We start from the raw sequence: 20961 nt of genomic DNA on the forward strand, positions 1-20961 counted from the left end.
TGCCTAAATATGGTTCCCAATCAGAGACAACGATAAACACCTGCCTCTGATTGAGACCCACTCCAGACAGCCATAGACTATGCTAGAAACCCCTACTATAATACAAACCCAATACCTAACAAAAACCCCAAGACAAAACACACCACATACAAAACCCATGTCACACCCTGGCCTGACCAAATTAATAAAGAAAACACAAAATACTAAGACCAGGGCGTGACAAATTGTGTGTAGATGGGTTTAACACAACAAAATGTGGAATAAGTCTAGGGGCATGAATACTTTCTGAAGGCCGACCGATTATGAATTTTTCAATGCCAATACCGATTATTGGAGGACCAAAAAAAGCAGATACCGGGCTAATATATTTGTAATAATGACAATTACAACAATACTGAATGAACAATGAAAACTTTTATTTTAACTTAGTATAATACATAAATAAAATCGATTTAGTTTCAAATAAATAATGAAACATGTTCAATTTGGTTTAATCAAATCGCTGTGATTCAAGAATTGCTAAGAGCTGCTGGCACACGCAGTAAAGTTTGAATGAATGATTACAAACCTTAAGTTCCGCATTTTATTGAACGGGTGGCAACCCTAAGTCTAAATATTGCTGTGATATTTCACAACCTTCAATGTTATGTCATAATTATGTAAAATTTGGGAAAATTAGTTCACAACGAGCCAGCCAGCCCAAACTGTTGCATATTCCCTGACTCTGCGTGCAATGAACGCAAGAGAAGTGACACAATTTCCCTAGTTAATATTGCCTGCTAATTTCTTGATTTTAAGAAAGGCATTTATATTTATGGTTAGGTACATTCGTGCAACGATGGTGCTTTTTTCACGAAATAGCTTTTGTTAAATCATCACTTGTTTGGCGAAGTAGACTGTGATCCGATGATAAATTAACAGGCACTGCATTGATTATATGCAACGCAGGACAAGCTAGTTAACCTAGTAATATCATCAACCATGTGTAGTTAACTAGTGATTATGTGAAGATTGGTTGTTTTTTATAAGATAAGTTTAATTCTAGCTAGCAACTTACCTTGGCTCCTTGCTGCATTCGCGTAACGGGTAGTCAGCCTGCCACGCAGTTTCCTCGACGCAGTTTCCTCGTGGAATACAATGTAATCTGCGTCCAAAAATGCTGATTTCCGATTGTTATGAAAACTTGAAATTGGCCCTAATTAATCGGCCATTAATCGGTCGACCTCTACTGTAAATGCACCTGAGAGAATTTCCTTGTGTAGACCTACCATACTTTTACCAAGTAGGTGATGCTGCCATCATGTGGCTTGTTCTGTCAATCCCATCCAGTAGTCTAACATTAATATTTACTACACACTTCTGGTTTCACCAAAAATGTATTGTGAGGAGCAATTATGAGAACCCATTTGATCGTCTTCATTCAAACATACCTGATCATAAGTATCATATGTCCTCAGTATCATAAAAAAAGCCAAAACAATATTATTTCCCAGTAAAGACTGACATCTAGTGGTTACTGTTCAGAGTCACGTTTAAAAAGGGGAAAATTATACTTCAGTTATACTGTCCTGTTCACATAGGTTCAACCAGACCCAGGTCTTGTCCTGCATGCTTTTTTAATGTTATGTTTGACTGTATAGTTTAAATTGTAATTTATTTCAAAGGCAAAATGCTGAAACAGTGCTCTTCCTGGATTTCAGAGTTTTAAAATCCAGAGCATGTACAGTGTACACAAAGAGGGTGTGCCAATTCCCTTGATTTGTATGTGCAACGTGAGATCATTAACTCTAAACACTAAACAGTCTTCAGAGTTCAGATGAGGACACGTCTAACCTGATCCTGATGAAGCTCCTGTCAGAGCATGCTGAATAGAAAACAGTTCTCGCTGTATCAACAACTCCCAAGGTGTGGCGTACTGGTTCTGACTCATGGGTGTGTTTACACAAAGATCAGACTGAATCATAAAAGCTGAAAACAGACAATGGACTCATTTGATTCATATAGTTGGCTATCTACCGTCCACTGTACATAGTACAGCTTTGTTTTTCTAGAGAGTAAATTCCCCCCTCCACAGTGAAATGTTGCTTTAACTGTCTTTGTATTATCTAAATGTATTTTCCTTATGGAATGTGCTCTAGCTAGCTTTCTTTTGTGTATCAAAAGCTTTCTCCTTTGTTCTCAATGGGAATCTCCCAGCAGAGGCAAGGGCTACATGCTTCCTAAAGACAGTCTTCACTGTCTGAGTGGAATTACTTTGACCACATGGTCAATCTCTGAAAGGACCAATACGTCCCGCTTTCTTTTTTACTGGTTGACTGATTTCTCCAGAGTTTTTGCAAAAGACCAAACTGCAGAGGCATCGCCATTTCCACTAATCCAAAACACATGGTTGATTTACTGATTAAAAACATGCGATTAGATAAGATGGCTCAGTTACTTATCTAGTCATGTCTCTGTCCTCTGGCCTGTATCAATTCAGCAAGAGGATAAAGCAGGATGCAATTGCGTTGTCATTGAAGTTGGAATACTCTGTTACTGTTAGCTGTTACCTCAAGTACCTCATAATATTCCAAATCTTCTAGCAATATCTGATAGCACCATGATGGACTCTTTCCTAGTGAACTGTATATAGAGTACATGCAAAACATGCAATTAGGATAATTTTTGTAATAACGCACACACACACACACACACACACACACACACACACACACACACACACACACACACACGCACACACATGAAGTCTGAAGATTTAACTTGTGAAAAAAAACTATTTATTGTGTAAAAAAGACACTACTTGAAAATGATCTATTTAAACTACTAAATAAACAACGATGGTTACCAGAATGTTATTGAGTATGGATATGACCTTTTCCATTTCAACTGACATGACTTGTTATGAGTCCATAGGAAGTCCTTTTCGATATGTCAACAACACATTTTATGGAAAATGAAGGCACGTCTGAGTATGACATTAGCCTTGTGTAACAGACTCATGGGGCTCTCTTGATGCTGTTAAAAGAGATGTCTCCTACAAGCATTAAGTCAAATGCAGAATGAACTGTACATCTAACAGTCTGTGGTTGGGTGCTTCAAGTTGGTTACCATTATCAACAAATGTAGTGGACATTACGTTTTAAAAACATTGTATTTCCCCTTTATTTGTGTTTTAGATTTCAAAAGGTGTCTCTAACAATACAATACAGCAATACACATTGTCATACCCATTCATTTTCAAATCAAGAAAATTGTCCTTGTTGGAGTAAGAAAACAAAAATATAAAAAAAGACAAAATATCTTGCATTGAGATACAGCTTTGTGTTGCATAATACAATGACTATAAAGGGAATTCTTAAACTAATTTAACAAAAGCAAAAACACATCTCTTCCTTGCACCATACTGTACAGCAGGGCTCTCCAACTCTGTTCCTGGGGAGCTATCCCCCTGTAGGTTTTTGCTCCAAACCTAGTTGTAACTAACCTCATTCCGCTTATCGACTAGCTAATTATTAGAATCAGGTGGGCTATATTAGGGTTGGATTGAAAACCTACAGGATGGTAGCTCTCCAGGAACAGGGTTGGAGAGCCCTGCAGTACAGTATACATTCATGTTTCCATTTTCTCTACTGTACTTACGATAATTCAGTTTTGCCATTCAATGGCCTCAACAATTCAAATTAGAATTAAAGTGATTAAAGCTTTGAAAAGCAACATCTTAAAACATCCATTAATACGAGACCAAATAACAATGCTGCAGTCAAATGCATTAGCATTGTGTGTAGGACATACACCCTCTTACTCAGCTGGTTAGAACCCTTGACATAATCCACAAACTCTAAAGGATGGACTCCTTAACATTGATATTAAGTGCACTTCTGTGATTTTGCATTAAACTAATTTACAATGGAGAATTATAGCAAGGGTCTGGATAAGATTATGGAGGATTATGTGAATGTTTTATGTATAATCTGAAATATTGCATCTGGGTCACTTCAACTACTCTACACAAACGTCAAGCGTGGAAAACTTCCAATGTGATAGAAACAAAGCCTCTGGAATAGCCATACCTGGCAGCCTCCCTTGGTAACATGTGGGCCACTCAAATCAATATGTGGGTCAGTATAGGGTCGGAAATAGGGCGTTAGACAGAGATACACATCTATGGGATCCTTCCAACGGAGAGGGCATTCAGCATTGTTGGAAATGACTAAATTGACATCCCAATGATATGTCTAAGTGTCAGTGTCCTCTGGCCTCTGTGGTGGCAGAGGTGCTTCTGTCCTGGGGATGCATCTCAATAGTCTAAACTGGGCTTCCTCTCCTCATCCCCTCTCCTTCATCTGCACTGATGTGAAAGAACCTGGCAGGTGTCCTCTATTTTGCTTACACTTATCCTGTGTTTTCATCAGTGCAGATGAAGGGAAGGAGATGCGGAGAAGGGAAGCCTTTTCAGACTATTGAGATGTAGCCTGGGGGTGTCTGTGGTTCCTCTAAGCTGATGTATAGATGTATTTGGTCTTGGCGAGGCCTGTGAGCTCGTCCTCGTAGCGAGGCAGGCAGCAGAAGAGGATCCCACAGCCGATGGTGAGGATGGTGGCCCCCCAGCCGAAGCCATAGGCCCAGGTGTAGTCATAGTGGCCCTCGAAGATCAGGTCATTGAACTTGACTGGGTATATGATGAGGGCGATGAACTGAATGACCACTGTGGTGAAGAACAGACAGAACAGAGAGGTTTGTCAGTGGTGAATAATTCCAAACAGGGGAGGAGGCTGACTTTGTGGAACTGTGACACATGAGTGTGAGAGCCTGCCAAAACTAGCGTGTGGGTGTGTGTGTGAAATAGTTTTGTACGCAAGTACTGTAGCTTTATGGGCTTAGATGAAACCACCACCAATGTGCCATTTAAATCAGAAGGTGGGTAACTAAGTCAAGAAAATCAGAAAGAATGTGTACTGTGAGGTAAAGTTGAGAAACTGAGACTGATATTTTACACTTTCACTCTATGGATGGCAAATCACACACAAAGTGGGATCAAACAATGGATCGCACATAACGATGACACTACTGTTACTATTTTATGTCCACAGGTAGTGATGATGCAGCTAGAACTAGTTCTAAATAGTAATACTTATTTACTACACTCAAAACACTGGCAAAACACAATCATTCCCATGATAGGACTATGCATCAGCTTTATACTCAGACAGCTCTATGATTCAGCTATGTCTGACAGAAAGCTTCAGTGTAATTCTGACTGACTGTGTAGCCTCTCTCGTTCCCTCTGGGCATAGGCAGGGCTGGGCTATCAGGTTTCACACTAGGGTGGCAGCTGCAGAAGGGGAGCAGTGGGAGTGGCGAGGAGGGGGAGTGGTAATTCTCAATGCCCTATGATCAGTGCTGTGACTCAGCCAGACGTCGAACATTCTCCCAGATTCCATGGTAACGCCATACCACAGCCCTTCTTCCCTGAACCTCAGAGCAGAGTAGGGACACAAACAACTCCCACTCCCTCTTGTCCTTGGCAATAGTTCAAATCAGAGGAAGACTAGCTTTAGGACTCTCCAACTCTACAGTAGCTTTGGATGCCATGCTACCTGAGCACCCTCTGAAAGTGGAGGAGCATAGAACGCAGTGAAGTATGAGTGTTTGTAGTTTGAGTCTTGAAGCCAGACATTTTGAGGCAAGCTGAATTCACAAAGGCAAGGTAGTTGTTAATATTTCATTACTCTTCTCTTCAATAACTAACCTCTCCTCCATTAGCCCAGACACGTGAAGTACAAAAACATAAGGGGTTGGTTTCCCTGACACAGATTAAGCCTAACAATAGACTAAAAAGCATTTTCAATGGAGATTACTTTTCAGTCCAGGAGTAAGATTAATCCATACAACTTCCCCAAGAACAACAGAAACATTTTATGTATCTTACCAGTGATGAAGAGCAAGGCCCCAATGACGGGCAGCAGGCTGATGTTGAGGGTGCAGCAGAGGGCGATACAGGAGATGATGAAAGCGATGATGAGGATGATGAGGCCGATGATCATAAGAGCTGCCACAGCCTGGGCCCAAGCTGAAAACACATCAACAAACAGTGTTTACTATCTATAGACACGACTTGGGCTAAACATATTTCTAGAAAGATTGTTAAATACCTATATACTTTTGAGCTGGGAAGTACAGATGTTGGATCTTAATTATTTGAGATTTAAGACTTCTGAAGTTTGTAATTTCAACTTTAAATTTTCAGACTTGATTTTCCATTACTAAAAATGTATCAACCCCTCCAGAAATGTGAATTAATTATAATCCACATAATAATTCACATTTCCTGTTGCTGAATAATTATTTTCCTGCTGTAGCAAAATGGCTCAAATTAAGATCCTACATCTGTATACTACGGAGCTGGAATTAAATGTATTTTGGAATTTGAAGGATAAGAGGTTCGGAAAAATTTGAGTGATTTTGGGGAAAGTGGATTGTTTTTAGCAAAGCACTTGACATAAAATTGCATAATGTATTTCCAGTTGTACACACGGGATTTGACTATACTTGTCACAAATAACTCTTTGCACATAGCCCTACATTTTGAAATATCTTGATAACTGATACAGGTTCATTCAATAAACATAAACTCAGTCTGGAAGAAATATTGTAACAACAGTTTTTTCTATTACGTAACACCACATTCTCCCAAGAACAACTGCAGCCCTTATCCACAGGAAGAGAAAGGGGTTTCATTGCAGTGATAGGTTTCATTGAAATGGGAACAAACATTTGTCCTACAGTATCACAACTGTATGGTATTTCAACACACATTAAGTCGCTCTGGATGAATGACTAAAATGTCTAATGTAATTACACCCATTACAAGTGGTAGGTTATTAACTGACATACGGTCACATCTGCTGCATGCACATGCAGAGCTCACACCTGAAATTATTCACTCTCTCTCTCTGACGTCAGGATCAAATGGCAGGCAGCCTACGCCTGAGCCTCAGGCACTGAAGTCATGCACTAACATCCCTCTAACTAACAAGGGGGTCCTAGTCTATCAAGTTTTATTCCCTGTGTGCTAAAACACAGTGTAGAGAGTATCATTCAAACATTAAATAGAAGTACAGAGAGATGGTGTGAGAAATGGATAATATTTCTCTTGTGGTCAGAAAATGTAAGTATTCTCACACTGAGACACTCAAAATGAAGTGCTTTTCTGGATATCAAGTCCATGTTTGAAAACAACTTTGGTGTATTAGTAGCTAACTGTTACAGCTGTGTGACTGTCGCAAAGGATCTCTTTAAATGTTAGTGTCAGTCAGAAAATCCAATCCAAAACGTGTGGTGAGCTTACAGGGCCGAAGGTAGCTCACAAATAGACCGGACAGTGTTTATACTCTCCAGATGGGGAACATCTGTCTTGTGTCTTTCCGAATCAAGTTCAAAATAAACAACCAATGGCTATCAATTCTGTTAGTTAGAATAAGTATGCGTCTGAACTTGAAGTGCTTGAATCAGTTGAGTCGTCATCTACAGAGATTATAATTAATTTTGGCACTGTTTTGTTCATACGTGCACTTTTGAGTGTTGATTTCATTCATGCACCATGCATTTAAATGACAGCTACTGATTTGGGTAACACTAATAATCAGACAAAAATGCTCTTCATCACTATGGTAGACAATTTCAAAGAAATTAATCAATTGTGTGACAATGTTAATACAATGTTGATGCAATGTTGATACAATATTAATACAATGTTGATACAATAGTAATTACTGTGTTATTACACAATATACAACAAAAAGTTCACACTGGTTTGGTTGTGAAGACAAACAAATCCCATAACATCATCAATCCAGCATGACACCACTAATTCCAGAGACTCCATCCATGCTATGTTCACACCCAAGAAGGGACAGGGAGTGGCCCTTGGATTGGACAAAATCCTGCTGAGGTTGTTTAATCACAACAAAGTTGTGTCCCAGTGGCAATATACCAATACTAGTTCACCTTGATGGCACAAGTCAGAAAGCGACATTATAGCCAACTGCACTCACCCAAACATTCATTATGTTTGGCCAGCAGCACTGACTCGACATACACTGCAGAATAAAAATGAATATATCATTCCTCTTGATTCGTATTTGTTCCAATTGCATTTCTCAGAGTCCAATTCCACCTGTCTGCTTTGTTCTCCACTGGGCTATGACTTCCCACAATATAGGGTAAGTGAATGGTTGTCTTTATGTAAGTACGGCTCTATCCCCTCCTGAGAAGATCAACAATGTTGCCATTGTTTACCGAGGGCTGAAACTACTAGTCCATTTGGACTACTACTGTACCTGACAGACAACACAGCTGTTCTAACTGACTGACTGCAGGAGTACTTTCTGAGTAAGAAAGAGCACGTGTTCAGTATGTACCAGACATGGATCTTTTTCACTGTCCAGTGAAGACAAAGAGACATTTTCTCACTTCTCTTTTCTCACCACAGCTTGTCTGGCAGTGGTTTATAGCAGGACCTCTCCAGCTTGGTAAATGCACTCATCACACTTCTAAAAATAGCCCTGACAGCATGACTGAGAATGCCATCTTGATATGAATTCATCCTGCCTGTTAACACCAATATTCAAAGGCAATTCGATATTCTATTCGGTTCTAGTCTATTCTATTGTTAAGAATGGGAAAATTGGTTTCACTTTGAAAGTTTGACACATCCTGCCATTGGCTATGATTGAAATTCTTACAATATATTTATAACAGCCAACATTTTAATTTAGTATGAGAAAACGATCTGAGTGGATACGTGCTTGATCAGAAATATTTTCTGATTACCATGATAGGTTGAGATGTAGTGGTTGATCTATTATAGTACCTGTACAATTTGGAGGAAAACACCAACACAAATAAACAGCTACCAGTTTGGGTTTATCTAAGCAAATGACAGGCTAAAGAGAATGGAAAACAGCCAGGATAAATAAAGTGTTGTTCAAAGCTCACTCTGGCTGGCTGCCACTTTGCCATTGAAAAACTCCCCGCAGAGCATTAATTTTCTTGTTGTAAAGAAATTGTGGACTTTTTGGAAATAGAATGTGGACAAAAATAATGAACTAGGTTGTTCATATGGATATGTTTTTTTTAATTAAGTAGGCTAGGCCTATGCACTTGCCCTACAAACAGTTAAAAACTAATTCAATACATCCATGGAATACCTTTTTTTCTGTATAGGTAGGTTATTAGTTATGATCTTCAGCCCTGTAACTGTCATCACTATAGTCCCTAAATCCATGTCTGAATACATAGTATACACATTTATTTTCCTTGTCACTATGATTAGGGCTGTTGAGTGGATCATTGTTTTCCCCCCGCAATATGAAACTTACAGAATTCCATGAGAGATTTGCAGTCCCAGTTGTCATTCCGCCCTCGACAATGGCTCCACATACTTGCGTAGTGGGACTTTGCGCCCTCGTCCTCAACCCATCCCGAGTTAGCAGCAATGGCAATAATATCAAATATAATCGCAAAAAGCAAAAGAAGTGGTACGATCCACCTGCATCTTGGATACGCAATTCCACAGCGAAACATATTCGACAAAACAAGAAAAGACAGTGCGGATAGAAGCGGTCGAGCGTCCAGATAGCGTCTGGGTCTGTGTACACCTTTTTTACTGATCAAATATAAAAGCCACACCCGAGTTTGCAATGTAATCAGTGCACAGTGAACCTGTTTAATAAACCTGTAAAACTGGTCATGTACGAAGGGCGAGAGTCGACCCAACCAGCAACTCCAAGCCCAACCCATTGACAGTCTGTTTCATATTACCCAGCTCATTGTAACTCCTTCAGTGCCACACGGGCTATAAAGCGTGGTCTCGTCACTGTATGGACTCTTTATGACACCTGAAGGTCTACTGTAGGCTACTTTCTTTCAGGAATCACACTGGTTGAAGTAGTAGTACAATCAGTGTGGAGATGATAAATTATAAATGTTATTAAAGGTTCAGTGCAGCCGTTTTTATCTCAATATCAAATCATTTTTGGTTAATAATGAAATACCTTACCGTGATTGTTAAAATGTTTTTTTAAATAGCTTCTTAGTAAAGAGACATTTCCTCAAGCAAGATGAAATCTAGCTGTTATTGGCAGAGGTTTGGAACTTTCTTTGTTATTGGTATATTAACTAATTAATAGGTCACCAGGCAGGCCAAAGCTCCATCCCACCAAAACAGGCTGAATATTTCTTTCATTAAAAGGGCATTTCCACAATTTCATAATATTATTCCAACCTCGTAGTGTGGAAATACAAAACACAGAAAAGTCACCTTTTTGACTGGAACACGCTATCATACACGTTGATCCAGAGCATCCCAAACATGCTCAATGGGGAACATGTCTGGTGAGTATGCAGGCCATGGAAGAACTGGGATATTTTCAGCTTCCAGGAATTGTTTACAGATCCTTGCGACATGGGGCCGTGGATTATAATGCTGAAACATGAGGTGATGGTGGCGGATGAATGGCACGATAATGGACATCAGGATCTCATCAAGGCATCTCTGTGCATTCAAATTGCCAATGATAAAATTCAATTGCATTCATTGTCCGTAGTTTATGCCTGCCCATACCATAATCCCATCACCACCATGGGCACTCTGTTCACAACATTTACATCAGCAAACCACCCGCTAACACAACACCATACTCGCTGTCTGCCATCTGCCCGGTACAGTTGAAACCGGGATACATCCGTGAAGAACACACTTCTCCAGCGTGCCAGTGGCAATCAAAGGTGAGCATTTGCCCATTAAAGTCGGTTATGACGCCGGTTAAGTCCCTGGTGAGGACGACGAGCACACAGATGAGGTTATCTGAGAAGGTTTCTGACAGTTTGTGCAGAAATTATTTGGTTGTGCAAACCCACAGTTTCATTAGCTGTCCGGGTGGCTGGTCTCTGACAATCCCACAGATGAAGAAGCCAGATGTAGAGGTCCTGGAGGTTGTGAGGCCGGTTGGACGTACTGTACCGCCAAATTCTCTAAAACAATGTTGGAGGTGGATTATGGTCGAGAAATTAACATTCAATTCTCTGGCAACAGCTCTGGTCAGAATACCAATTGCACACTCCCTCAAAACTTGAGACATTTGTGTCATTGTGTTGTGCACATTTTGGAGTGGTCTTTTATTGTCCCCAGCACAAGGTACACCTGTGTAATGATCGTGCTTTTTAATCAGCTTCTTCATATTCCACACCTGTCAGGTGGATGGATTATCTTGGCAGAGGAGAAATCCTTATTAACAGGGATGTAAAAATGTTTTGTGCACAACAGTTTAGAGAAATTAGCATTTTGTGCACATAGAACATGTCTGGGATCTTTTTTTTCAGCTCATGAAACCAACGCTAAAGATGTTGCGTTTATATTTTTGCTCACTGTATGTTAGGCTATATTATAGGCCTATTCTAAACCTTATACAGATTTTGAGTTACCTTTACTATGTGGATCAGGCTGTTATTTAATGAATGCAAAACGCAACATTGTATCCAAAATCAAAATAAGACACCTCTTTATAGTGTTTTTCGGTACAATGTTTTATTCTGCGGAGTTACAGAATGTCGCGAATGGGCCAGGTCGGGCAGCTACTCCATAGAATGTTTCAGGATTACATATGTCATGTTTTGCGTTGTGTTGGGAGTAGCAACAGTGAAGCTCGGTGATTACTACTTACCAAAGTAAAAATTGTATATGGTAAAAATTCCTGAAAACAATGGTTAGCAATGGGGTTAAGGTAAGTGTTGTGTTACAATCTGTAAAAAATATATAATTAGAAATAGGTTGGGTTTAGCCAATGATTTTATAAACATCACCCCTGTAATCATTTCGCTGATTATGTTGCAAAGAAACAATACACCAAATGGAAAACACAAATGAGAGTTTCTATTGGACAAATTCAGGTAGGTCCCTCCCGTTTAATTCCGTTTGCTCTGTTTGTTTCCTTTTGGGTAAACGTTAAATGGTTTCCGTAATGAATACACATCTCGATTGCAGATGCTATGTGCTGGCCATGGAGAGGCTTTAAAGCCGCTGGTCGGCGATACTGACATTATTGTGGAGCAGTTCCCCATAGGAATGAATGGCATTCATGTATTTGAGTAGGTTTTGTTGTAGTGTGGATTAGTAAACTCGAACGTAGACAATAATAAATGCATTTCTATAGCTTCCAACATATAGCTTTTACAATGGTGTGGGAGTACCAAGATGGAGGCATGTTAGCTTCAACACAGCGCCCCCTGTTAGTCATTGAGTGTAAATATACATCATTGGGTTTAGCCATAATTGTGACATTGTGGCTGTGGTAACTAGTGACGACCGTGAAGCCGGTGCGGTTGCATGGAGGGTGAGAAGGAATATAATGCATGGAATCAGATTCCATGGAATCGATCGGATGGAGAACGACTGTGTTTGCATGTCTAAATTTAACTCAGGCTCGGGGATAGATAGTTTATTTTGAAATATTACTATCCTCATCCCAACAATATTTCAATGCTTAGGCCTAAAACTGTAAAACACAATTGCAAGACACTCGCAGACCACCTGCGTCTGTCGTCAAAGCCGATCCATGGACACAGTTTCAGAATTCCCAGAACGAATTAAGGGGGAATGATATGGACCATACATACTCAAATCAAGACAGCCCAGTAGAATGGCATGTCTTTTCGCAATAAATGCAGGTGTTTCATGAGAATGATCAGGTCGCTCGGTTGCATCAATATATAACAGTCCGAAAACCCTGGAATAGCTATGCGACGCTAAATGAACGCTTCCTCTCAACTCAGCGGATTTCACGTTCGGTCTTACGTCACTGGTCTGGGAGTGAATCATCATAAGAGAATAGGGATGCTGCGCCTGTGAACTGGACCATCGCACTTATTTTAAAATAGCTAATTTTGTCATCTTAGTCTTATCATGGAAGAAATACTGCGGAAGCTACAGAAGGACGCATCTGGAAATAAGCACAAAGCAATTCGGGATTCGTGCGTCTTCGCCTGTGGTGAGTAGCCTGTATTATCAGGTTGCTACAGACATTAGCCAATGTTGGACCTGTCATGTAATCGAAAACTGACCAAAGATAGGCTAAATATGACAACTGTTGTGTGTTACAGGCTTCCTGAAAAGCCCCCAACACAAACCCGTTTAATAGGTTCGCCATTCAGATGGTCAACTATTTTGACTATCGGCTATTTGTACCCGCTATGCCTGTTGTTGACTTTCCGGAAATATTCTCATCGTGTTACTGGAAAGTGTAAAACAATCGTAGCATTATGTGCCATGGCCAGCTTGGCAGCACCCATATGGGTTGCTGTTGTTAAATGTTGAGTCAGTGCAACTAAGGGTTGCTGTCGTTAAATTTTAAGTCCGTGTAGCTAATGCAGCACTCATTCACCTATTTGGCCACATTACTGGTGGGAATTTCTATTGTCCTGAACGCAATTGACAGGTGGACAATAGTTGCGGAAAGAATCATAATGTTGTTGAATGACGTATTGTAATATAATGTACTTTTCACGAGCCAAACACATAGTGTGCCATATTATTGATTCCCTTAGGAAATTTCATTCACAGAATATGACAGGTAGGCCGATTCAATAACAGCACAGCAGTTTCCACATCAACACAGACCACATTTGCATGTTAACATTTCAGGCCAAGCTCTCTTACTGTCAACAATAACATTTTGCTTTCATTCAATACCAAAATGCAAGGTTGTTGTGACAGACATTACTGAGTACTGTAATTGTCCACTTCTTGGTGGAACCTGCTTTTTACAAGGCGCCTGTCACCTCTCTCTGAGGCAATACAGAGTGACACGATAGCACAGGCTGCCTGGCAGACAGCTGGCCTCATTGCTGCCACTGCATATCAATGAACAGCAGGTATTGCAGATGAATGCAATATTGCACATCGGGCACATGAATAAGGGCAAGGATAACTTATCCACTCCCACACACATACTACATTATTCATGCTCCCATTTCAATGTGAATATCATCATATGGTAATACATTTTTATGAACTTCCTGTTTTCCTAGAGCACCTGGAACAAACTGACCTGTGTTTCTTATTCTGATACTGTACCACAACAGATACTGAGAACCATGGGTCCAGTCCTAGGTGATTTGATGTTATAACTTTAATATTTTTTGTTTTGTATATGACTACAGAAACCCTTCAGAAACAAACTGGATCGGCCACGATTCCACCGTCCCGGCTCAGGTAAGTTAGGAAACTGACTTAAGGCATCATCAAAAGTTTATTTGACGTCAGTCATGTTTGTGTGTTGAGGAGCTACTTAATTATGAAGCAGTGTGATTGTTGTGACGTTTCACATCCAAAAAGTCAACCTCTCCACAGTCCTACCACTCCCTCTCCCACACATGCAGATGTGAAATGGCTAGTTAGCGGTGTGCGCTAGTAGCGTATCAATCAGTGACTTCACTCCCTCTGAGACCTTGAAGTAGTTGTTTCCCTTGCTCTGCAAGGTCTGCGGCTTTTGTGGATCAATAGGTAACAATGCTTCGAGAGTGACTGTTGTTGTGTGCAGTGGGTCCCTGGTTCAAGTCCAGGTTGGGGCGAGGAGAGGGACCGAAGCAACACTGTTACACAAACACAGTCATGCACAAAGGCACCCAAGCATCACACACACACACACACACACACACACACACACACACACACACACACACACACACAAACAACAACACCTGCTGTGCTGGCAAGAAGGCCGTGTGAAAAACATGATGTATCATAGGAAGAACTGTGAGAGTGCTATCACTCTTAATTAGTTAAACATTTGCAGTATTCACCTTCAAAGCTGCTAAAATTCTAGAATTAATGATTTAGACTGTTTTGGTTCAGTTCACATAAGACCCTAACAGTAACTACTCATGTTAGCAAGGTTTTCTTTTTTCACTCTTACTCTTATTTCTACAATTATTAGTTTATTCCAAATGACTTATTCCACAGTTTAATCCTCCAAAAACATTATCTGGCTCAGCCCCTTTCTGCCAGCTCAGCATCCGCAGAGACCCACACCTCTGAATCTCCTGCCTCCACTTTCCTCAGTGATATTTCTGTCAGCAGAACATGCTGGAACTGAACATGAATCCAATGTTTAAATACCAGTGAAGTATCATCCAGATCTGGCACAATGATATTAGCAAACTTGGCCCAACCCGGACTCTTTTGTTTGATGCTGTACTAGTGTTTGTGTTCAGGGAGGAGATTATACTGACAACAGTCAACGCTCTCCACAAAGAGCAACTCTTCATTACAATCACTCAGTTAAAGGCATAGAGACTGAGCCACCACAACCCTCATTCATTGGGTCATGATAAGGTTTTAATTTAAAACCACGAGGTGATCCAGCTTGGCTCGCTACACTGAGGGAGCGCTCTTTGTCTCTGCAGTGTCAGAGTTATGCCTTCCGGATAAATTGGAGATGTGATATGTCTCATCTGGGCTGGTGTTAGATCTGGATCTGGCAGTAATACCATCACCTCAGTGTCTGTCTGTCTCCATCTAATCATATTACGCTTGCTACCCTGTTATTTGGAATGTCTGTCTGGTCATTTGGAATGCTGTCTGGTCGTTGCCCTGCCTGGTGTGCCCTGTGATGTTAGTCTGGCAGTGCTAGTGGTAGACTATTACAGGAGCTTGTTCCTTCCCCTTTGATACCAGTAATCCATGAAGTTGAACCTTCTCCGATAGGCTTTTAGTCCATACTCGGAAATAAGTCGGCACTGTAGATGACTGGTAGCCTAATGGTGTTCTTATATGGTTATGATTCAGTGCATCCAGTAATTCTGAAGTTATCATACTCTTTATCTAATTATAGTTATGTAGTTTATACTGAAGTTGTCATTTGATGTTCAGTATGTTGATTTAAGGAAAAGGTTGTGTTTATTTTAGAAATGGCATGCTAATTTCCTTTACACGTGGCAGGATACCTATTGTGATTATTTGTATTAATGTGTATTGGACTGTTGAGGAGGGCTTGCAAGTAAGCATTTCACTGTACTGTTTATACCCTGTATCCTGTGCATGGGACCAATAAACTTTGATTTGATGTTCAGCTCAGCATGACGCATGATTCTGATACTGTAGAAAGAAGACTTCTCCTTATTAAACAGAAAAAAGCATGTCTAGTTAAGAACACTTGCTCCCTGTAGCCACTTGGAAATGTAATTCCAGTTGGGTAAAAAGGGCAAAGCTTGTTTTGCTTTCCTTCAAAGGAAATGTATCTTCCTTCCTGCAATGTTCTCGAAAAGGAAAGCTTTTCCGTTTCTTTGATTTTCTGCATCAGCCAAATCATTTTGAGTGCAAGCAGCAACAAGAATTCTCCCAAAACATCTGATTTAAAATGCCACTAATAAATAGGTGTTGTGGATTTGTGGCCTTGATTTCAGACAGATTAATATGAGATTAAATGTCTCTTTTTGTAGGCTGTTGTGATTTTATAATGTTTCAGGGGACAGGCTGGGAATATAACATGGTTGATGTGAAAGTATCGTTCTTATTTTTGCATCAGATTTGTTTGTGCTTTGTTTGCTCTTGTTTTGTTTAATGTGGACATGTTAGCTGTAATCTCTTGTTGGAAAGCTCCACGGGTAATATTGTCAGAGCCCTCAATCCAACCTTCTCCATCCTAAATATGAAAGCTTTGCCCCCCAGTGTTTGTATTTTCTCTCGGTAGCTTAATCATATGTTCGCCTTTGCAGAGAAAGATGCCTTCTCCCTCTTCAGCTGGCACTGGAGTCCAAGAACATGAAGCTGGCCCAGACTGCCCTCACAGGAATGCAGGTACAGTCCAGCAGCTATACATGCAGCAACAATGTACTGTACAAAACAGCAGATGTGGTTGAACCAGGTACAGGAAAAGGGTCATTGCTAGCCATGCATTTGTGAAACTACAGTACATTCTGAGAGGAAATGTAGGTTCATTACAAGCATTACTGCTACAGACCCAACCTATTACCCTTCAGTGAAGCCTAATTTGCATTATTATTTTTTTGGTGCGAATTCTGATATTCTACACACAGTATACATTTTCTGACTGTGTATTGTCCAACTCTCTCCCTGTGTTTTTTTTCTTCTTCTCTCTCCTCCATTTTGTGTCATTCTCCATCCTACTCCTCCTCCTCGTTTGACTGCAGAAGATCCTGTGTGAGGACAGGTTTGTGGCTGTGGAGGCGGAGGCTCTGGAGAGCCAGCTGTTGAGTCAGATGCTGGATGCAGTGAGGGTGACCCCCATGCTCCACGAGGACCTGCAGGTCGAGGTCATGAAGGTCAGTCCTCTCTGCACACTGGGATTATAAAAGCGATCAGATGACTTAGTCTCTGTTATAGCTGGTCTAAACATTGATTAAAGGAGTATACTTTACAATCCAATGAAGAATTCCACTTTTTTTCCCTCTGATGCCGATGTGTGAAGACTGCTGGTGTACTGTATTGCACAAAGGGTCCCCAGGTAGTAAAATGAAGCCGGGACCATCCCCTGGCTTGTTGCCAGTCAGTTGTACTCATGGATACAGTACTTGCGGTCTCAGTTTGCCACAAATCACTCTACAGTTATTATGCTCCACCATACGCTTCTCTCTGCATCATACAGTACTGGGCACAGAGCCACCTCAGAATGGGGCATCCAGTAAATCATGTCACACAGCAAGACGTAACTGAATGGACTTCAACATGTTCAACTGGGGGGCATTTTTGAACTGATGCAAACACTTGCTGGTGTGGTAAATCTGGCCAAAGTTGTTCAAAATGAGAGAACAGTGAAAGGTCGTCTTTGCCATGTGCACACCAATTCACAGTACTGTATTGATTACTTGTGGTTTGCTTTTGTGGCTCTCATGATCATGCCACTTGTTGTACTTTTTAAAACTAGATTATTTTACTGCCTACTTTACTATTAGCTGTATGTGGGCTGCACCTCATGTCTCTAGTGTCCACAGAGTTATTACTATAAGATCAGTGTAGTGTTCATTCTGCCTGTAAGAGTACTCTGAGTAACCATGGGTAACCATGTCATTTGCCTTCTGCTCCACACTTACCTGAGACCCTATTGTTCCTTCATCCCAGATATGGCAATGCAAAAACAGCACTTTTGTCAAAAGAGACAGTAAATATATACTTCTAGCCAAATTTATTTTAAACTCTGTGCTATGCTGAGTAGTTGAAGTGATGCTGTCTGTTTTGACAGCAGTGCCACAGTACTTTTCTCCACAGTCACACAAGGCATTGTGTTTGTTCTATACAGAGTTGATGTTCCCTGATGGAGAGGATTATCTCTGAGAGCCTTGCCTTTATGCAGCTGCCCCCAATCTTCTTTCCCTGTTCAGTTCGATGGGTGTTTTACAAGCCTTTGTCTCCTTGCCCTACAGGTCCTTCTCTGCATCACGTACTCCTCCACCTTTGAGATCAATGGAGACTCCATCCTGAGGATTGCTGAGGTAAGCCTAGCCTGACGGAGGTATCACTGATATGCAAAGGGAGAACAGGGAGCCAGTGTCAACCTGCTGGATGTTGCAGTCTATTTTAGATCTGGATAGTATTGGTTCTCTTTCAAATAATTTAGCTGCACCTAATTGAGCTTACCTACAGCAATGGAATAGTCCTAAAAGTGCAACCTCCACCCCCCCCTGACACTCCAGACAAGCTCAGTCAAATACTTACAGTTATTTGAAAGAAACCCAATAGTGTTTGGACCCAGGTCTGGTCTGTATCTGTTCAGCCTTGCGCCAGGCTGCTGATTAATGCTGACTCTTGACATAATGTGTCACAAAACACCACCTCAGTAGCATCAACTCCCTGCTACTGCTAGCAACAGCCTAACGAGGACCATCCATCACAAAGGTGAATTTCTGTGTTGCTGCTATGCGTCCAACGTTTATGGTAGTCACAGTCATGGTAATCTAATGCATTACGAGTGAGTGGGAACATGAAGTGCTTGTTGTCATTAAACGAGAGATTTTCACTTGAGAAATACTGCACAAAACATCTTAGCTAGATATAAAGACTAAGACCTCCTCTGGAAAAAAACACATTCATTACGCATTTCTTGATTTATCTTATTAATTTTGACTATTTTGAGGAAGTGTTTCTGACTATGTTGGCTCGAGAGGGACAAACACCAGTGAAATGTAAGCTTTTTTCTCTAGTTTTTCAAGTGAGGGTCTTTTAGGGAGTATGAGAGCCCAGACGGTCGCTTCGCCTAGCCGAGTTCTGCTAGCAGCAAACCAAATCTATGTATGCAGACGCGTTAATGCTGCTCTTGTACTGTTAACAGCAGCTCATAAATAACTGGACCTAATGCAGTCCTGGATGTAATATATGCTCCTGCTCTGTCGATCTGGCACGGGGAACAGAAGGTGTAAAATCCTGTTTACCCTGAGGGATTTAATTTGAAAAGAGATTACCCTCTTCATCCCTGCATGTTAAGATGCATATAACTTATACATCCCATTCTTTCCTAACACATTAATGTCTACAGCTTTACAGGTAAAAACGAACTTATCATTATTATTTTGGGATACATTTTAATGACGTGTTCTGTGGGTGAATACTATTTCTCATCCATCTCTTTGCTGATGTGTCACAGAGATGGTCCATGCCCTGCTCTTCCTCATCCCTGGTACAGACAGACAGGAAGAGACACAGAGGACCTTGACTGTCCCTAACTAATTCCTCTCTGTAACCTTAACAAACCAAGTCAAACAAGGTGCTCGTTCTTCCTCTAATCTCGTTGGCAAGGGAACACGACATTAAAGGCCACTGATGTCTGAAGTGGTCTTTCCACTACGTCAGCACCAGGCAGGGGGAGAAATAGCGAGAGTTGTCTTTTTTTTTAATGCATTTTTTAAATACATTTTTTAGGGGATAGATCAGCGTTATTGTAGCTCCATCAAACCCACAAAACACCAGCCTCAACGTCAACAGTGAAGAGGCGACTCCGGGATGCTGGACTTCTAGGCCACTGTCTGTGTTCTTTTGCCCATCTTAATATTTTCTTTTTATTGGCCAGTCTGAGATATGGCTGTTTTTTGCAACTCTGCCTAGAAGGCCAACATCCCGGAGTCGCCACTGAGACTGGTGTTTTGCGGGTACTATTTAATGAAGCTGCCATTTGAGGACTTGTGAGGCATCTCTTTCTCAAACTAAACACTAATGTACTTGTCCTCTTGATCAGTTGTGCACCGGGGCCTCCCACTCTTTCTATTCTGGTTAGAGACAGTTTGCGCTGTTCTGTGAAGGGAGTAGTACACAGCGTTGTACGAGACCTTCAGTGTCTTGGCAATTTCTCGCATGGAATAGCCTTCATTTCTCAGAACAAAAATAGACTGATGAGTTTCAGAAGAAAGATCTTTGTTTCTGGCCATTTTGAGCCTGTAATCAAACCCAGGAGTGCTGATGCTCCAGATACTCAACTAGTCTAAAGAAGACCAATTTTATTGCTTCTTTAATCAGGACAACAGTTTTCAGCTGTGCTAACATAATTGCAAAAGGGTTTTCTAATGATTCATTAGACTTTTAAAATGACAAACTTGGATTAGCTAACACAACGTGCCATTGGAACATAGGCCCATTATCAGCAACCATCACTCCTATGTAATGTAGATATTCCATTGAAAAAAACAGCCGTTTCCAGCTACAATAGTCATTTACAACATTAACAATGTCTACACTGTATTTCTGATCAACTTGATGTTATTTTAATGAACGACAAATGTGCTTTTCTTTCAAAAATAAGGATATATACTGCTAAAAAAAATAAAGGGAACACAACACAATGTAACTCCAAGTCAATCACACTTCTGTGAAATCAAACTGTCCACTTAGGAAGCAACACTGATTGACAATACATTTCACATGCTGTTGTGCAAATGGAATAGACAACAGGTGGAAAT

General features: G+C 40.7%; 2 protein-coding genes across 10 annotated transcripts in view; one reads left to right on the forward strand and one right to left on the reverse strand.

The window, feature by feature from the left end:
• Positions 1–3137: 3137 nt before the first annotated feature.
• On the reverse strand, positions 3138–9810 carry LOC110499286 (p53 apoptosis effector related to PMP-22). Its single transcript, XM_021576328.3, has 3 exons — positions 9381–9810; positions 5930–6070; positions 3138–4705 (listed from the first exon to the last, which is right to left on the reverse strand). The coding sequence occupies exons 1-3, from the start codon at positions 9799–9801 to the stop codon at positions 4494–4496; spliced, it is 774 nt and encodes a 257-aa protein (XP_021432003.2). The 5' UTR covers positions 9802–9810; the 3' UTR covers positions 3138–4493.
• Positions 9811–11652: 1842 nt separating this feature from the next.
• Positions 11653–20961, forward strand: part of arfgef3 (ARFGEF family member 3) — a 44555-nt gene continuing 35246 nt past the window's right edge. For 3 of the 9 annotated variants that reach the window (XM_090212907.1, XM_090212909.1, XM_090212914.1), the window contains exons 1-5: positions 12629–13046; positions 14218–14269; positions 16774–16855; positions 17209–17340; positions 18439–18507. In XM_090212907.1, the coding sequence (XP_090069033.1) occupies positions 12962–13046; positions 14218–14269; positions 16774–16855; positions 17209–17340; positions 18439–18507 (420 nt within the window). In that variant the 5' untranslated portion in view covers positions 12629–12961. Of the gene's footprint in view, positions 11784–12613; positions 13047–14217; positions 14270–16773; positions 16856–17208; positions 17341–18438; positions 18508–20961 lie in introns of those variants that run through there. The other 6 variants (XM_090212908.1, XM_090212910.1, XM_090212911.1 and 3 more) reach the window with 4 other exon arrangements.

Source organism: Oncorhynchus mykiss, chromosome 20 (assembly GCF_057628025.1).
Source record: "Oncorhynchus mykiss isolate SJ-2025 chromosome 20, ASM5762802v1, whole genome shotgun sequence".
Classification (NCBI taxonomy): domain Eukaryota; kingdom Metazoa; phylum Chordata; class Actinopteri; order Salmoniformes; family Salmonidae; genus Oncorhynchus; species Oncorhynchus mykiss.